The 18,752-nt window shown below is 48.3% G+C and overlaps 1 protein-coding gene across 8 annotated transcripts in view; it reads left to right on the top strand.

Moving 5' to 3' along the window:
* Positions 1-3,813: 3,813 nt before the first annotated feature.
* The window catches only part of TTC39B (tetratricopeptide repeat domain 39B), a 152,673-nt gene continuing 137,734 nt past the window's right edge, over positions 3,814-18,752 (top strand). For 3 of the 8 annotated variants that reach the window (XR_016223799.1, XR_016223801.1, XR_016223802.1), the window contains exon 1: positions 3,828-4,094. Coding sequence is in view for 1 of the 8 variants with exons in the window: in XM_008254654.5 (XP_008252876.4) it covers positions 4,053-4,094 (42 nt within the window). In the remaining 7 variants the exon portion in view is untranslated. Of the gene's footprint in view, positions 4,095-11,712; positions 11,925-18,752 lie in introns of those variants that run through there. The other 5 variants (XR_016223804.1, XM_070052366.2, XM_008254654.5 and 2 more) reach the window with 5 other exon arrangements.

The following is an 18,752-nucleotide window of genomic DNA, read 5'->3' as shown; positions in this document are numbered from 1 at the left end:
CTCTGACATGGGATGTGGGCATCCCAAATGGTGCATTAACAGCTAAGCCAAGCATTTTGCCCTTATTGGTCTGCATAGAAACTCGTCAACCCTTGGTGGCAGGCATTGTGGTATGGGGAGTTAAGACGCCACTTGGGACACCTGCATCCCATACTTGACTGAGTCCCAGCTTCTCTGATTCCTATGCAGCTTCCTGCTAATGTGCATTCTGGGAGGCAGCAAATGATGGCTCAGGTGCTTGGGGCCTTGCCACCCGTGTGCGAGGCTTGCCTGAAGTTCCTGGCTCCTGGCTGCAGCTTGGCTCAGCCCCAGCTGTTGCAGGTATTTGAGGAGTAAACCAGCAGAGGGAAAATCTCCGACACTTTTGATTTTGAAATAAATAATTCATTCAAATAGAACATCTTTCAAATAAAAAGTACATATTTAAAAATCAAATAAAATCTCTAAAAAAAAGAAATACCCATAAAAAGTGAAATTCTCCCACCCTTGCCCTGAGATCGTGTATTGCCAAGGTTAGTTTTTGCACTGTTGCTCTTTTCTCTAGGTCACACTTTGCTCATCTGAAAAACTGACCTTACTTTGAAGAAGTACTGTGAAAATAAATAGGAAGGTGATTAGAAAGAATATATATTATATAACTATATATAATATATAATAACATAGAACTATATTATAATCTTATATAATATAGTTAAAAAGTGAACAAACAACAGTGAAGTAGGGCAAAATGAATATTTACCCAGTTCCAAATGCTGGGAACACAGATATTCTTAAGGCAGGATTTCAGCCTCCACTAAATGATGTGGTTTTCTCCCCTTAGCATTTAAGCCTCTCTCAGGGATGTGGATTATTCCTCTTTAGGTCACTAAGGGACCTCAAAGTGCTCAGCTCTGGTATAATTTTGAAAAAATGAGTAGGCATTAAAGACAGCCAGCATTAAAGAGAGTCATCATGCCTGCCACATTGCCCTAGGAAGCAGTATTTACTTGGTAGACTACCTGTAATTTGCATTCTTTAAATCTTTCTTATTAGTGGATTATGCTAAAACGTTGGCATTCAAAGGTTTGAACAGTAATGCCTAATGTACTGTAAACTTATACTTTCATTTGTTCATTCAAAAGCCATTTATTAAGCAGCCATTAAATGGTGGGCACTGGTGTCTTTACTGTAGACACAAAACACAAAGTTCCTTCTCTCACAGAGCTTCCATCATAGTACAGGAGGAGGGGCTGTGGGACATGGGCTGCAAATAAATGAACACAGAGTTTCTGGCAGTGATTACGTAAAATGAAGGCAGCAGGGGGATGTGGTAGAGGGTGACCGAGAAGGGCAGGGGCCGCTTTTGGAAGGGGAAATTCTCCTGGAGGAGCTAAGACGTGAACATGAGACAGTCATTGAGGAACACATGGTTTACAATGAGCACTTAGTTTATGGATTTGAGCTTCTATTACACAGATGATAAATATGCTGTTTTATTTACATCAGGCATTAACAAAAATCCTGCATCAGCAAAGAGTAATAGGTTTGGGAATTCAAAAAATCCGGTTATCTGCAATATTAGATTTATTTTGAAACCTAAAAGCTCCCAATAGGCGTGGCTTCAAAATGAAAACAATTCAGATACTTCTCTTAATCCCTATGCTAGTTACTTTTGGGAAATGGAATATCTGAGTAATCTCACTTGACTGTTAGAGTATGTTAGCAGTGAACAGGCCAGGGGAATTCTGTTATTAAAAAATGAATCCACACTAATTATTCTTTGAAACAAGCTGTTTTATATTTATGAATCATGATCTTGAGAAATCACACATGTGCTGGAAAAGAAAGTTGACATCTGGCAGGAGCAAAAGCAAATTTGACTAGATGTTCCAGTGGCTAGAACATGTTTATTCATTCAGTGTGTATAACTGAAGCACAAGCATTGCTCATCTGTGATCCTTGATATTAAAAAAAAACACTAACAAAAAACCCATCTATAAAAATAGATTTTTGAAAAATTAGACTTCTCATTATAACACAGTTATGGCATTAGAGCCAACTTCTTTTGTATTTCTCCAAAATTTGAAGGGCTGGTATTTATAAAACAAAGTAACAAAGCATATGGGAGAGGAAGCAGCTACCAACGAGGTAGTCTCATATAAAAAAAGATGTGATATAAATGTAGGAAGCTATGAAATGTAGAGAAACAGAATTATGCCTGAGTAATGCAGAGCAGAATCTGGACCAGACAGGAAATCCAGCTTCAGAGACAGAAGCACGAACAGGAGGCAGGAAGGAGGGGGTGGGGCAGAGGCATGGAAACTTCTAGGGGGTATTGGAATCAAACGCCCTTGAGGTCCCTTCTATTCCCATACATCTGACTCCAAGTACCCGAAGAATGTTAACCAGTTTCTAAAAACAGCTTTAATTTACAGACTCACAAAATTCATCCGTTGTAAATATACAATTCAATGATTTCATGGTAAACTCAAGAGAGTTGTACAACTGTCACCACATTCTAATACATTTTTTAATCTTGTTTCTAGGATAGAAGCCATTTTATTTTTCTAGTATCAAGTGCCTAGTGACTCAAAATCAGCAAGCATCAAAGACGCAGCGGTGACTCACTGCAAATGTGTTTAATAGACATGTGTAGGCAGCTGCTCCACTGAAACGGAGGGTGGGAGGGGCTTGCCTAGAGACAGTATGGAACAATGATTATCCACCGAGGCCTGGAGTTAGCCTGCTGGGTTTCTCAACCTGACACCACTACTTAATATCTGCTTAACCTCGGCCAGTTACTGAAATGCTCTGAACTTGAGTTTATGTATCTGTAAGAGTACCTTACTTCATGGGGTTATGAAGAATAAGTGAGATAAGACTCATACATGCAAGGTGCACAGCATAGTCCCGGCACACAGGGAGTAAGTACCCAATAACTGTTAACTGTTTTTACAGTCATCATTGGCTGACTATTAAATTATCTTTCATGAGCCAAACCCAAAACACTCCAAGATCTATGAATCAGTTTATATAAAACTCTTCTAGAAAAGGCAAAACGAAGCAGATAGAAAGCGGATCAGGGGTTGCCAGAGGCTGAACGTGGGAGTTAGAAATTGACAGCAAAGGTCACAGAGAACTTTCTGGGAAGTTCTATATTATGAATGGATGCACTTTGTAATGCACTTGTCATTGAATTCAACCCTTGAACTTTATTGGATGTAAAATAAAGTTGATCCTCCTGTTAGCCTTTAATTTTCCAGTAGGAGAGGTGCATTATTTTACGTCAGAAGCAACAATCACTTCTGAACTCAGCCAGCACGCGCTGAGCACCCACCAGATGCAAGGCACGGTTCCAGGTGCTGTGGGAGGGAAAACAGCTTTGAAGGTGGAAGAGCTGTCTAAGTGGCTGTCCGTGGTTTTTTACCTTTGGAAAACACTCAAGGAACAGAGTCCCTGGATCTGAAGACGACGCCCTTGACTCAGTGGGCAGTGGCGTGCCACAGGCCTTTCGGTGACCGGTGACCGCGGCCCAAGGCTGCTCTCTGGCCACACCTGTGAGACCCGGTTTCCTGCCCGGGTCGGGGAAACGGACTGGCAGCGGACCGAGGGCCACGCGGGCGCTCCCACTGGCCCCAGGGGGAACGCGGCTGTGCCCTTGGCCTCGTCAGCTGCGCACCTCAGTCACAGGCGGCTACCCTTGGGGTTCAGTCCCAGAGGGCAGCCCAGGCCCGCAGAGACTTGGTCTCCGACGCGGGTCCGGCTGGGGCGGAGACACGTTACGGGAACCCGGTTGGCTGCCCCGGTCGCGCAGCCTCGTGGAGGGGCGGGGCTAGGCATCAGGGGGCGGAGCTAGAGGCGGGGCGGCCGCCGGGCCTCCGCTCGGGAAATGGATGCTGTTCGGGGCTGGGGGCGGGGAGAGCCCTGGCGTAGCCGCGCGCGGGCCCCGCCCGGGACCGCCGGGCCTCCGCGTTCCTCCCTCCCTCAAGCTGCGTGGAACCCAGAGCTGAGAAACTGTGTCGGCTCCTGGGTTCCTCTCTTGGCTTTTGGGCGGCAGCAGCCGGAGGAGGAATATGGCGCTCGTAAGCAACCGAGCGGAGTTGGAAGCGGACGAGGTACTTGGATGGGGGGAGCGCGGGCACTGCTGCGGAGCCTCGAACGGGGACCCCGGGGCGGGGGGACTGAGGCGGCCGAGGTCCCGCCCCCTTGTCCCTGCTCTGAGACGTGTGGGCTCCAGCGCCGCAGTAGGGGCAGAGGCTGCTGGTGGGCGCCCGCGGCGTCCCGCGGGCTGGGGATGGATCGGACCCTGCGCCTGGGTGCGAGCCAGCGGGGCCGGAGGACCCGCAGCTCGGAGTCGCGGGCGCTTGGGCTGTGCGAGGTCCGAACCTGCAGTGCCGGCACCGGTCCTCTAGGGTTTTTGCGACGGTTCTCGACCTCGGAATCTCACCTTGTGTGGAAGTTTGCCGGCGGCAGAGTCCAAAGACTCGGGGTCGGTGGAAATTAAGGCAGCCAGCTCGGGGCGAGAGGGACCGAGGGGCGTCTGTGCAGCCCGCCTGGCAGGAGGCTGCCTGGTGCGGTCCCCCGGGGGGTCCCGAGTGTAGGGGTTGGCGGAGAGGGCGGGCGCCTCCTGTGGGCTCCCCTCTTTCTCGTGCGCCGCCGCCGTCTCCTGTGGCGGACCTGTGGATTCACCGCCTGTGCCTTTCAGCACCGGGCGGCTCGGCTCGGAGAGGGCGCACTCTGGCGCTTCTTTAAGGGGAGGCCGAGGCTCCGCCGCAGCACCCGCAGCTACGGCTGCTGCCATTTTAGCCGACTGGGATTTTACACGTCGCAACTCGGGAGCTTTTGGTTTCAAATGATGCAATAGTGGAAGATCTGGAGGAGGCGGGCTGACGCTAGGGAACTCCTGACAACGAGTGCCGTGGGTCCCAAATAAAAACAAAACAAAAGCCGAACTGCAGCTCCTGGCCACTTCTGGCAGACAGGAGGGCAGGTGGTCTACCCGGCACTTCCCACCTGCCCTGCCACCTGCCCTTGGCGTTGGGAGTCCCGAGACCGCAGCCCAAAGAACAGAGTGTGTTAAGATGCATCTGTGTAGAGTTGAAAGTTTTCCACTACTCATAAGGGCAAATGATGAAATAGCGTATTCGTTGCTATTTTCATCCTTGGCAACTTTTATTCATAGTTTTAGGCTGTCTTTAGGTATGACCTGGAGCCAGCGCTTTTTCTTGTATTTTCCTGTTTCAGTTCTTCTCTGTAATAAAGTTAGTAACACTTTTGTGGTGCTTGGCTCATGCTTTCACTTCCTTCCTGAAGAGTTTTTGCGGCCGCCTGTTGTGTGTGTGTGTATATATATATATTTCTAAACATTTTATTTATTTATTTGAGAGAGCTACAGGGAGAGGGAGAGACAGAGATAAAGGTCTTACATCCTCTTGTTCACTCCCCAAACGGCTGCAACTGCCAGAGCTGAGCCGATCTGAAACTAGGAGCCAGGAGCTTCTTGTGGGTCTCCCACATGGGTGCAGGGTCCATCTTTCACTGCTTTCCCAGGCCATGAGCAGAGAGCAGAATTGGAAGAGGACCAGTCGGGACCTTAACCAGAGCCCATCTGGGATACTGGCACCACAGGCAGAGGCTTAGCCCACTATGCCACAACACCAGCCTCCTCCTGTTGAATATTTTTTTTAAATTTTTATTTATTTATTTATTTATTATTATTTTTTGACAGGCAGAGTGGATAGTGAGAGAGACAGAGAGAAAGGTCTTCCTTTGCTGTTGGTTCACCCTCCAATGGCCACCGCGGCCGGCGCGCTGCGGCCGGCACACCGCGCTGGTCCGATGGCATGGCAGGAGCCAGGTACTTATCCTGGTCTCCCATGGGGTGCAGGGCCCAAGCACTTGGGCCATCCTCCACTGCACTCCCTGGCCACAGCAGAGAGCTGGCCTGGAAGAGGGGCAACTGGGACAGAATCTGGTGCCCCAACCGGGACTAGAACCCGGTGTGCCAGCGCCGCAAGGCGGAGGATTAGCCTAGTGAGCTGCGGCGCCAGCTCTATTGTATATTAAATATCCATGGTCCTCCCATGCAAAGCTTCCTGCAAGATGGTCCTGGTCCCATATCCCAGCTGCTTCCCTATAACTGTAGCCACTTAGTTTCATTATTTTATGAATGGAGAAACAAGAGTGGGAATGAATGTGGAGTGACAATTTTGAATCTAGGTCTCTTTTCCAGAAAGATTTGCTGTGCCTAGAACTACATGATCATCTAGAGCTGGGCATTGTTGAGGAGATGGTGTTAATAATGAATGCTGGCTTGTTCCAGCCATGCTGACAAATGGGCACCCTCGCTATGTCCACTACCTACAAGATGAGCCCAAGTATGGACACCTATCAGCCGATGACCAAGGCTTAGCTCTATGGGAAAGGTAGTTTGCAAAGCAGCAGGGAGCCTGGCATACTTTGTAAATAAATGTTGGATGACTAACTGCTTAATAAAGTTTCAGTTTTTGCCCTATCCTTCATTTATCAACTGGTAAGCTCTTATTACATACTAGGCACAACTATGCTTCTAGGAGATGAGCAAGGCAGAAACAAAGCTCTTGTTCATGTCCAGTCTGCTCATGGGGCACTGTTTCTGTTGGTATAAATTTTGCGACATCTGTTGGGCATTGCTCTGTGTTCAAACTTGGTGGATCCCTTAGAAAAAGGAGACACAATTTTGGCTCTCTAGGGTTCTCAGTCTGGATAGGGAGATATGACATGGACAAGAACTCTAGGATAAAGAGCTGAAAGCAAGGCAAGCAAGTGCGGGGGAAGTGCGGTGGACTCAGTGTCCTTGGGTTGCTGGTGGAAAGTTCCTTATTGTAAATAAGCTGGAGGACTCTTTCCAGGATTAAGACTTTGTTTTTGGATTGTGGGTCTGTAAAACTAAAATCCTTCATTTCAGCCAGGAAACTTTTCACACTTAGGAGGAGTGAGAGACAGGGTCTGTGGTCATTATTTGAAACTCCTGGGAAGTGAAAAAGGACAAAGTAGTATAGTTGGGCAAGTGCTAGGCTACAAATGAGGTAAGCTGGACTCTCAGTGCTCTTTGCTCCATAGTCAGTCATTCATTGATGTGTGCAAACATCTGATTACTTAGGCGCCAAGCCCTATGCTGGCCTGGAGATACAACAGTGAACCAGACAGTGACCTTGAATGAGCAAGGCTCTCAACCTCTGAGGGCTCCTTCAGTTTCCTCTTATGAAGAAGCAGGCACCCCATTTCTAAGTGTTCTTCCAGCTCTAAAACTTTGCTTTTTTTGTGGGGGAGAAAAGGGGCTTCTTTTTGGGAGAAAGGCCAATAAAGTGGGTATTCTTTTTCTTTCCAAGTACCAAAGGAGATGGTAATGAAGCTGCCATGAAAGCTGTGGGATGAATGATTTCTTGGGGACACGATAGGTTTTTGTTTATTTTATAGGTGCTAGGAGGGGAGATGTGTGAGCACAGAGGTTAGGACTTGCATCCTCATGGGGGTAGAAACATCTGAGATGTTATGGCTCCTGGCTCTCCAGAGCGCAGTTGGTGAAATCTTATTTCTTGACATTGAGGTCTCTGTAGTTGGCTTCCTTGGATATTATGTGAGCAGTATTTACAGCAAGTTCACAGAAGCTGTACAGAATACATGCACAATCAGTTACAGCAAATCCATGGAAAGAAGATGGCTGTGACTGGAGCACTTTCTAGCATTGGCTTGATCTTTTTTTTTTTTTTTTTAAGATTTATTTATTTACTTGAAAGAGTTACATACAGAGAGGGAAGGAGAGGCAGAGAGACAGAGAGGTCTTCCATCTGTTGGTTCACTCCCCAGATGGCCGCAATGGCTGGAGCTGTGCCGATCTGAAGCCAGGAGCCAGGGGATTCTTCCGGATCTCCCACACTGGAGATCCCACGCAGGAGATGGCAGGACTTGGGCCATCTTTTACTGCTTTCCCAGGCCATGGCAGAGAGCGGGATCGGAAGTGGAGCAGCCGGGGCTTGAACTGGCACCCATATGGGATGCTGGCACTACAGGCAGAGGCTTTACCCGCTACGCCACAGCACAGGCCTTTGGCTTGATCTTGAAGTCGTGTCTTGATTGGCAACTTCTGCAATGGAAAACAGGCTATCATTAGCTGCCTCTGTGGTTTTATTTGTGTGACTCAGAATTTGAGATTTAAATGCAATAGTTTATATTTTATTATCTAGTTTTATTAATCAGCCTGCCGATAGTTATGTCAGGTGCTAAGAAGAGAAAATATCATCAAGATCTGAATGAGTATGTAGCAGCTAGTTAAGGCATATAATATGAAACAAAAATGAAGCTCACTAAAAATATAACTTTTAAGATCTTTATAAAATTGTTTTGCTGGGAAAATAATACTTTTGAGTATTTTGAAAAATTTGGTTACAATACTATTATGTAGTTATATAAGTTGGTAATTTGCATATGTAATGTGCTACATTATATTTTAAATTAAAAGTTTATCAATGAATATGCTTATGAGTACATGTTTCTAGCTTTGACATTTCTAATTTAACTTTCATAATTTTAATTTAATCATTCTGAACCCCATAAAGCACAGATGTGTAGCTCTGTGGTATTAACATTTCATGGAGAGATGCAATTAGGGAAAAAAAGGTCAAAAATGGCCTCTTGGGGTGATAATGAAAAATAGTTGGGAAACACTGTATTAGGGAAAGAAATGGCTTGTGTGACAGATGCTCTCATGGCCTACTTTTTCATTCAGGATTTATTTATTTATTTGAGAGGCAGAGAGAGAGAGAGAGGGAGGGAGGGAAGGAGGGAGGGAAAGAGAGAATTTCAGACAGAAGGGGAGAGTGCCTGTCTGTTGGTTCATTCCCCAAATGCCTGCAACAGCTGGGGTAGGCCAGGCCAAAGCCAGTAGCCAGAAACTCAATCCATACTTCCTTTCTCTCTCCCAAGTTCTTGTGCCATTGCCACTGCCTGTTGGGTCTGCATTAGGACGAAATTGGAAGAAGGAGCTGGAGCTGGGAGTTGTACGGAAGTATTCTGATTTGGGACATGGGCATCTTCACCAGCTTCTTAACCATAGGTCAGACCCCTGCCCCCAACCCAGGACTCTTAAGATCTAATTATGATTAGAACATTTTCCCCTTTAAAGTTCAGATGAAGATTTTATAAAATTGATTGCCATAATTTTCTTTCATACAAAGAGAGAATCTTCCATCCTTTAATTCACTCCCCAGATGCCTGTAATAGCCCAGGCTGAGCAAGGCCAAAGCCAGGAGCCCTGAACTCAGTCCAGTTCTCCCATGTGCATGGCAGGGACGCAACTATTTGAGTCGTCACCTACTACCTCCCAGGGTGCACATTAACAGGGAGTTGGAACTACAGGCAGAGTCAGGACCTGAACCCAGGCATTCCAATGTGGGATGTGAGAATAATTTGCTATAATTTTCTTGGAATCAGAATAATTTCTGTTTTCCACTAGTGTTCATTACGTACCTCTTAGATGCCAACAGTCTTCAGATACTGGAAAACTCCCTTAAACCATTATTTCCCATCGTTACACACACACACACACACACACACACAGAAACTTAAATTGAGCAATATTTATGGCAGTATTATGTCATTGAAATATTTACAGAACTGAAAACTTGGAACTTAATGAGTTAAAACAAAACAGTTACTGTCCGTGAGCAATAGGCAAGGTCTAGCAAAAAGCAATTATATGTAACTTGTTCTGTTTGGGGTCAGAGTAGGTCCTAGGTTGGAGGGCCACATAACAGATTGTGCAAAGCAGGGTAGTAGGAGAGCAAGTGGAGTGCTCTCAGGATTCTGCTAGCACCATAGGTACACACGGGGCTGCTTGGCCACCCTAGTTCAGGGGTTAGCAAGGACTCCAAAGAAGAGATGTACCTGACCTGGATCTTGAAGGATGAGCAAGATTGCTCTGGGCAGAGCAAATGAGATAAAGTGCAGGACTTGTGGGACGCTGGCCTGGATGGAGACTAGAAAGTCTGGCTTGGGGCATGAAGTGCAGTTTGGGCTATATCTCCTAAAAAGGGGATTCTGGAAGGTTTTGTACCAGGGAGGTATGATCAGCTCTCCTGTGCAGAGGCAGATCTGCTGAAGTAGGTGCAACCAGGTTGTGGAGTTGGCAGCGGGGAGGACAAGAGGCTGTCAGTGCTGTGGCAGGTGGAGCAGACTGAGGTAGAGCAGAGGCTGGGGTGGGTGTGGGGAGAAGGGGCAGAGTTGAGGGGCTTCTTAATGAAAACATGAAGGTGGCTTGGTGGCCAGCGAAGGAGGGAGGGACTGTTCTGTGATGATTCAGGGTTCTTTATATGAGGGTTGTGGTGATGTCTCCTAAGTAGGAGTAGGGTTCAATCCTGTTCCCCTGCAGGTGGGTGCAGAGGATGGGGAAGGTGGCAGGCAGATTAACCCCTGTGGCTCCCTGAGCATTTTCTTCTTTCTTTCTTTCTTCCTTTCTTCCTTCCTTCCTTCCTTCCTTCCTTCCTTCCTTCCTTCCTTCCTTCCTTCCTTCCTTCCTTCCTTCCTTCCTTCCTTCCTTCCTTCCTTCCTTCCTTCCTTCCTTCCTTCCTTCCTTCCTTCCTTCCTTCCTTCCTTCCTTCCTTCCTTCCTTCCTTCCTTTCTTTCTTTCTTTCTTTCTTTCTTTCTTTCTTTCTTTCTTTCTTTCGACAGGCAGAGTGGACAGTGAGAGACAGAGAGAAAGGTCTTCCTTTGCCGTTGGTTCACCCTCCAATGGCTGCCGCGGCTGGCGCGCTGTGACCGGCACACTGTGCTGATCCGATGGCATGGCAGGAGCCAGGCGCTTCCTCCTGGTCTCCCATGGGGTGCAGGGCCCAAGCACCTGGGCCATCCTCCACTGCACTCCCAGGCCACAGCAGAGAGCTGGCCTGGAAGAGGGGCAACCGGGACAGAATCCGGCGCCCCGACCGGGACTAGAACCAGGTGTGCTGGCGCCGCAAGGCGGAGGATTAGCCTAGTGAGCCGCGGCGCCGGCCTCCCTGAGGATTTACTTATTGTGGGAGCCTGGGCCATTTGTTGGTGAGGGTACGGATGGGACAGAGTTAAGAGAGGGTGTTTGTGCCTGGGTGATGCAGGCCAGAGGAGGATGTGGAATCAATTTACCATCAGTCTCAGCGCTGGCTCAGGTTAACAAACAAGCAGTTTTCCTAAACTGTTCGGTCTTGAATCCCTCTTAAAATCCCATCTATTCTTCGAATGCTGTTTTCTAAGTGGAACGTGCTCTCATTTTCTCCTCCCCTGGACTCAGATGCCTCTTTCCTTCCTTGCAAGTGTGGCAGTGCAGTTGTGTTTGTGCAGGCAGGTAGCAGTGCTTCCTGTGTTAGCTGGTGGCCTGCTTATCTGAGGTCCCTGCCCATGGGTGCTATTACTCATTATCCACACTGTGAATCTGATACTGTCAACGCTGTCAGGCGCGTGGCTTCCATGTAGCCATCTGTGACAGCTCCCCAGCTTCCATCTCAAGTGCTCCCTCCCAAGTCACTTTGTGCTCAGTTCCTAAAGACAGCCCTCCCCTGACCCAGAGTGCTTGGGGGTGCTGGTGAGGCTTCCTGGGGCGCATTTGTCTCACAGTTCTCCTCTTTGTGGTCTGTGTTTCTGCCCAGTGCAACAGCTCTGTTTATATCTGTTTACAGTGTGGCCAGAAGGCCTTGTTGGTGAGGTCCTCGCTCTTCTCTACAGGAATCCGGTGTGGGACTGGCTGGCAGCTCCTAGTGACGTCTTGCATCTCCTCTTTATTTGAAGACTGGCTGTGACGAGTGATGCTTTTGTTGCTGTGATCCCTGGATGTGTCCCCTTGGTGTTACAGATAGGAGGCTGACATCTGCACATTTTAAAAGATTTCAGTGAAATGATACATTGTATGTTTGTTTTTTTTTTCCTAATGGTAACTGGTAAGTGAGGCTTACTCAGTCTGACTGAATGTGTTGAGGGTGGTTCTGGGTGTTGGAGAGGCAAACACAGCACCTGCCCTGAGTTAGGATCTGGTGGGTGCTGGAGGCAGATGTGCACTGAGAGCCATGGTGGAGGGATGCCAGGGGCGTTGGGGCTATAGAAGAGGCCCTCAGTACCACACCCAGGAGTGATCAGGCATGGTTTCCTGGAGGAGGCCATTTCTTGGATAGGGGTTATCCCTGTAGAAGTGAGTGGTGATGAGCGAGTTCCTAGAGGGTGTTTCAGGGAGAGGAAATAGCAGGGGAAGGTCCAGAGTTAGGGGAACTTTGGGTGGTGAGGGTGGTAGGAAACCAGGCTGGAGGGGACAGGATGTTAGGGTACTCCAGAGAAACCAGGAGGAATTAGGAGTGGAGAGGCCACCCCTCCCGCCTTGTGCCATCTGTAAGCTGGTGAACCAGGGAAGCCAGTAGCAGGGCTCAGTGCGGGTCTGAAGCCCTGAGGACCTGGGGCAGGGGGCACTGGTGCAAACCCTGGAGTCTGAAGTTCCAGAGAAACTGGAGCTCTGATGTCCAAGGGCAAGAGAAGAAGTGTGTCCCAGCTCTGCGGGAGAGAGGGAGAGAGAGAGTTCACCTTTCCTCTGCCTGTCTGTGCTAGGTAGGCCCTTAGCCGATCGGACGGTGCCCGCCCACACTGGGTGAGGCTGTCTTCCTTACTTCCTTCTCAGTTCACTGATTCATAGACCAATCTCTCTTCCAGAAACATGCGCCTGGGTATTCCCAGAAATAAGGCTTTAACAGTGAACACCCAGAATCAGCCCTAGTAAGGGCCGCTGTGGCAGTGAGGGTGTGCATTTCAGGGCTTCAGCTGACCAGCAGTGTCTAGAGCTCAGGGTTTAAGTGGCTGTCATGGGGCAGGACTGCTAGGAGGCAAGACTGGTGGGGCAGGAGCTGGGTTTTTCATGTTCTGTTTTGATTGTTGAGTGACTGTTTGATCTCGCTGAAGGACCGTTATATACATGGGATAGCCAACTACAGGGATAATGTGATGAGTAAGATAGGATTTTGACCCCTCTGGAGCAGCAGGTCAGGAATGTGGGTACTAGCAGGTGGCTCTAACCTGGAGGGCAGGAGAGTGCTGGGGGAGGGTGCCAGCAGCCCAGGACTCCACAGAGAAGTGGAGAAGAGGGTTGTCATGGGGCACTGGGCCCAGATTCCTGCCAAGGAGGGTGTGCCCTCCCAGTGGCGGGGGCATCAGCTGGCCTGGTTTCCAGACCAAGGCCTTGCTGGCCAGCTGGTGACTGACCTAAAGGAAATCCCTTAACCCTTTGGGCCTCGGGTTTCTCACAGGCAACATGAAGGAGTTGAAATGAATGACCTGCCTGTGAAGTTCCCTCCAGCTCTGACAGCTGTTGTCTAGGCGACATTTGACCTGGACTTTGCATGGTGGAGTATCAGTGGGCAGCGGCGGGCCAGGTCACCCTTCTTGCTCCAGGCAGACGGAGGGAGCAGGGCAAGTAGGTGCAGGCAAGGACAACAGGGGCGCTGAGTAAAGTGGTTAGGGCTGGAGAGCTGCAGTGCGTGTGTGCAGCTGGATTTTGATAGGCTTTCGACTTGTTTAGTTAGGGAATGAGGTTTTTCTTCCTGCTTTCATTTTTGACAGTGGGGGAGACATTAGTACCTTCCTGTATTGGGGGAATGGTTTTCTCTCTCTCTCTCTTTTTGATGAAGGAAGCGACCGTGATCCTATGTCTTTAGTTTCGTTTTCTCCTGTCTCAACTCCATTTCTAAAGAACAGGTTACAGCGTTGCCTATAAGCAGAAATACAGTGGTGAAGGAGACAGGCAGGGTCAGGCACGTTGAAGGATGCCATGGGCTGTATCTCATACCCTGGGCTCTCACCCTCAGCCAAATCCTGAGACACCCGAGCCACCACCGTGCAGGTGTGGTCAGCAGGGCGCCGTGGTTTCTCTGAGTGTGGCTGCTTCCTCCTTGTCTCTGTCCAGCTGCCTCAGGCCACTGTGTCCTGGAGTCTGGGACTCTGATGCATTTCCAGTGTATCAGTCGCTTTCCTTCCACTCCGAACTAAAGGAAACAAACCTCAGGTTCTCACGTCATTTTCCAGGCCAACTGGGGCAGGATCTTTTTGAAATCAGATTTCCTTTGCAAAGCACTTGGCATGGAAAAGTACCCTAAATTGCTAGTTTTCTTTCCCCTGACGCCTTCCCCTTAGGTACTGCTGCCACTGGTCATTCCTTGTGGATTTCATGAAGGGTCTGCAGCTGTTTTGGTGTGCTAAAGGGAAGTGTGACCTTATTTTTGCTGTCAGTCGAGAAGAGAGTAGACATCTTAGAAACAGAAAAGTGGTTGGCTCAAGGTCACTCAGCAAGCTTAGGCACAGAATCAGAATTAGAAGCACATGCCCCTGACTCCAAATTCAGTGCCCCTCCCGTAGGTCATGGGGCCATAAACTACACCAGAAGGCCAGATACAGTCAGCCTGCACTCCTGCTGAATTTTATAAATGAAGTTTTACGGGCACATAGCCAGCCTGTTTGTTTAGGTGTGGCCTGTGGCTGCTCCCACCCTGCCGCTGCAGGTGGAGTAGGTGGGACACACTGTTGGCTCACATAGCCCGTGTATTTATGGGTCTTCCACAGAATGACCATGCTGACCCCTGTGTCCAGTCATTCCTAGGGATCCATGTCATGTCGTTTATAATGTGTGGTAGGCTTTATGAATTAAATCTGCTAATTTCCTTAGTACGCATACAGGCCTCAAAAACTAGGAGCAGTGCATGTCTCTGTGACACGTTTCATCAAGTGGTGTGGTGCCAGTTCCAGACACACGTTTGGATCTCTGCTTTTCTCTGTGCAGCCTTGGATAAGTTAGTCTCTCCAAGCTGCAGTTTCTTTGTCTAAAAAATGCAGCGGATGGAACCTACTTCACAGGGCTACTTGTGAGGATTGTTGATGCACACAGTGCTCAGCCCTGCCGCTGTTAAGGCTGCACTGTGGGGCTGTGTGGTATCTTTTTTTTTTTTCTTTTTAAGATTTATTTATTTATTTGAAAGGCAGAGTTACAGAGCGGCAGAGGCAGAGAGACAGAGAGGGCTTCCATCCACTTGTTCACTGCCCAAATGGCTGCAACGGCCGGAACTGGGCTGATCCGAAGCCAGAAGCCAGGAGCTTCCACCAGGTCTCCCACATGGGTGCAAGGGCGCATGCACTTGGGCCATCTTCTACTGCTTTCCCAGGCCATAAGTGGAGAGCTGGATCAGAAGAGCAGGAACCGTCACTCAAACTGGTGCCCACATGGGATGCCGGCACTTTTTTCAGGTGGCAACTTCACCCGCTATGCCACAGCGCGCCAGGCCCAGCATTGTTTGTTTTGACCCCACAAAGATCTGGCATTGTGTGAAGGTGGGCCCCTCCGGGCTCTGGCACAAGGAGACACCTGTGCAGCTGCATTCCTGTAGGTGATGCAGTGGCCACCCAGGCTGCAGGACTCCCGCTGGGTGAATTGTGCCAGCTTAAGTTCTTCTGCACTGCTCCTTCTCTGAAGGGGAGAGACAATCCCTCAACACAGCAGAGTGCTAAACACAGGCCCAAAGGCTCTTCTCTGCTGGCTTAGTCTGGAACTGATCAGTGTTAATATTCGCCGGCGAGGGAGGTGGTGATGTCAGTATTATTTTGGAAATGGCTTCTGTGCACTGGCATATACATGTTGTAGCCTCTGATTTCTCCAAGCAGGCATTTTTTGTGTGGTGCATGTCCTAGGTTGTCACAGGGCTTTTCTATAGCATTCAGGTGTTCATAGGAGACCATCACCTCTGAAAGGTTATGTTTGTGTTCAGGTACTGTCTTAGTGAGTTTTGTGGGGCTGTAATAGAATACCTGAAACTGGGTACTTTATAAAGAGCAGACCTTTCTTTCTTTTTTCTTTTTTTTAATAAGAGAAATACATGTTTATTTTCAGTTTATTTGAAAAGCACAGAGAGGGACAGAGACAGAGACAGATAAACAAAGAACAGTCTTCTTTCCTCTGGTTCACTCCCCAAATGCCTGCAACTGCCAGGGCTTAGCTAGACTGAAGCCAGGAGCTGTGACTCAATCTGGAGCTCCCATGTGTGTGGCAGGGACCCAAGTAGTTGGGCCATTGTCTGCTGCCTCCTGGGGTGAGCACTAGCAAGAAGCTAGATTGGAAGTGGAGGAGCCAAGAGTTCCTGGCTCCTGGCTTTGGCCTGGCCCAGCCCTGGCTGCTGCAGGCATTTGGGGAGTGAACCAGCCAATGGAGGAGCTCTCTCTGTGTCTCTCTTTCTCTTTCTCCCTCTCGATCTTCTGCCTTTTGAATAAATGAAAATAATTAAATTAAAAAATTTTAAAGAGGACTAGCACTGTGGCACTTAACTTAAAGGTTAAGCCTCCGCCTGTGGTGCTGGCATCCCATATGGGTGCTGGTTCAAGTCCTGGCTGTTCCTCTTTTGGTCCAGCTCTCTGCTTATGGCCTGGGAAAGCAGTGGAGGATGGCCCAAGTGCTTGGGCCCTGCACCCACGTGGGAGACCCGGAAGAAATTTCTAGCTCTGGTCTTTGGATAGGCCCAGTTCCGGGTGTTGTGGCCACTGGGGAATGAACCAGAGGATGGAAGACCTTTCTCTCTGTCTCTCCATCTCTCTGTAACTATGCCTTTCAAATAAATAAATAAATAAATAAACATTTTAAATGAAATTAAAGTCCAAGTGCATTCTCACTTTACTTCCTAAAATCTGCCTGTAGCTTCTCATTGCCTTTGCAGTCAAACGCAAGCACTTTGGTATACAGCTTCCATTAGAATCGGTCTCAGCAGTGCTTGCACTTACGTGTGCATGGGAATTGTCTGGGGAGCTGGTGCCTTGTTCAAGTGAACATCCCTGGGCCCCTCCACCAATGCCTCTTACTCTGGTGGGATGGGATAGGGTGTGTTGTAGGATCTTGTATTCCCAGTATGGACTTTTCACACCAGCCGTTCTAAAGTGCTTCTTAACCCTGTTCTCATGCTGCATTTACCAAAAGGTGGTCCTTTCTCACTTCCCAGCTACTTCACCTGGTCTTCTCCCACAAGGCCATAGAAGATGCCACCACTCAGACGCCACATCAGGTGCCACCACTCCAGCCTTTGTGGAACTTTGTTCCTTCCTTCCCCTCCAGGTGCACGATGACCTCATAGCATTCCTGGCTTCCTTAGCAGAGGAAGAAGAGATTCTTCCTTTGGTAAATGGCATGGGATGGGTTATAGGCAATGCTGACTCTTCTCTCTCATCAAAAGCAGCAAAGGAATGCCCTTGAGTGCTTTCTTCTTCTTCTCTTGTTTTAAAAATATTATTAGAAAGGGAGAGATTTCTCTCATCTGCTTGCTCCCAAAAGGCCAGCAACAGCCAGGGGTGGGTCAGGCTGAAGTCAGGAGCTGGGAACTCAATCCAGGTTTCCCATGTGGGTGGCAGGCACTTAACTACTTGAGCCATTGCATGCCAGCTCCCAGGGTACACATTAGCAGAAAGCAGGAATCAGAAATGGAGCTGGGACTGGAACCCAGGCACTCCTGCATGGCATGTGGGCATCCCAAGTGGAGTCCTAACTGCTGTGCCTTATCTGCTGAGCCAGATTTGAGTGTTTTCTAGCAATGTGATATTTTAGCCTCTCAATCGGGAGGCAGAATGTACCTCTGTAAACTGCTCTATTAATCTGTTATTTTAATACACTTCAATAACTCCAGATTAATTGAAATGCCATCTACATATCATAAAATTCACTCCTTTTAGACATTCACTTAAATGATATTTGGCAAATTTATAGAGTTGTATAGCCACTACCACCATCCAATTTAAGAACATTTCCATAACCCTACAAAGATTCCTTGTGCCAAGGGGTAGGTATTGTGCAGCCGGTTCAAGCTACCACTTGGGCACTTGCATCCCATATCTGAATGTGGGGTTCAAGTCCTGGCTACTGCACACTTCCAATCCAGCTTCCTGCTAATGCACACACTGGGAGGCAGCAGATGATAGCTCAAGTGCGTGGGCCCCTGCCACCAGGTAGGAGACTGATGGAGTTCCTGTCTCCTGGCTTAGGTCTGGCCTAGCACCAGGTGTTGTGGGCATTTGGGGAGTAAACAAACAGATGGGAGATCTGTCTCTCCATCTCTTCATCTTTGTCATTCTGTCTTTCAAATAAAATAAATAAATCTTAAGAAAAGACATCTCTTGTGCCCATTTCCTGTTACCTCAACAAAACACACTTAAATTGATTGAAAAACTAAAAATTCCCAGGAGACAGTAAAATTTACCATCAGAAATAAAAAGAAGCATCTGATATATGATGAGAATGAAGTGTAAGTGTTGGGCATTGGAAAACAAAACTGGAGAGTCGGGTGCATTTGGGTCAAAGGTTGGCTTTGCTCGAACGCTGTGATATCATTAGAAGATTTGCGGGGGAAGTAGTGCTGTGGTGCAATGGGTTAAGCCACAGCCTGCAATGCTAGCATCCCATTTGAGCATGGGTTCAAGTCCTGGCTACTCTACTTCTGATTCAGCTCTGATAATACGCTTGGGAAAGCAGTGGAAGGTGGCCCAAGTGCTTGGGCCTCTGTACCCACGTGGGAGACACGAATCAAGCTCCTATTTCCTAGCTTTGGTCTGGCTCTGCCATGACTGTTGTGGCCATTTGGGGAGTGATCCAGCAGATGGAAGATTGATCTCTCTGTAACTCTGCCTTTCAAATAAATAAAATAAAGGAAAAAAAATAGGAGAGAGACAGGGTTGGGGGCTGTGGGGATTAGACCTGCCAAGAATAATTT

This window comes from Oryctolagus cuniculus, chromosome 1, assembly GCF_051225735.1.
Source record: "Oryctolagus cuniculus isolate XC-2025 breed Fujian yellow rabbit chromosome 1, ASM5122573v1, whole genome shotgun sequence".
In the NCBI taxonomy this organism is placed as follows: domain Eukaryota; kingdom Metazoa; phylum Chordata; class Mammalia; order Lagomorpha; family Leporidae; genus Oryctolagus; species Oryctolagus cuniculus.
This window is presented reverse-complemented; position numbering and strand designations above follow the sequence as displayed.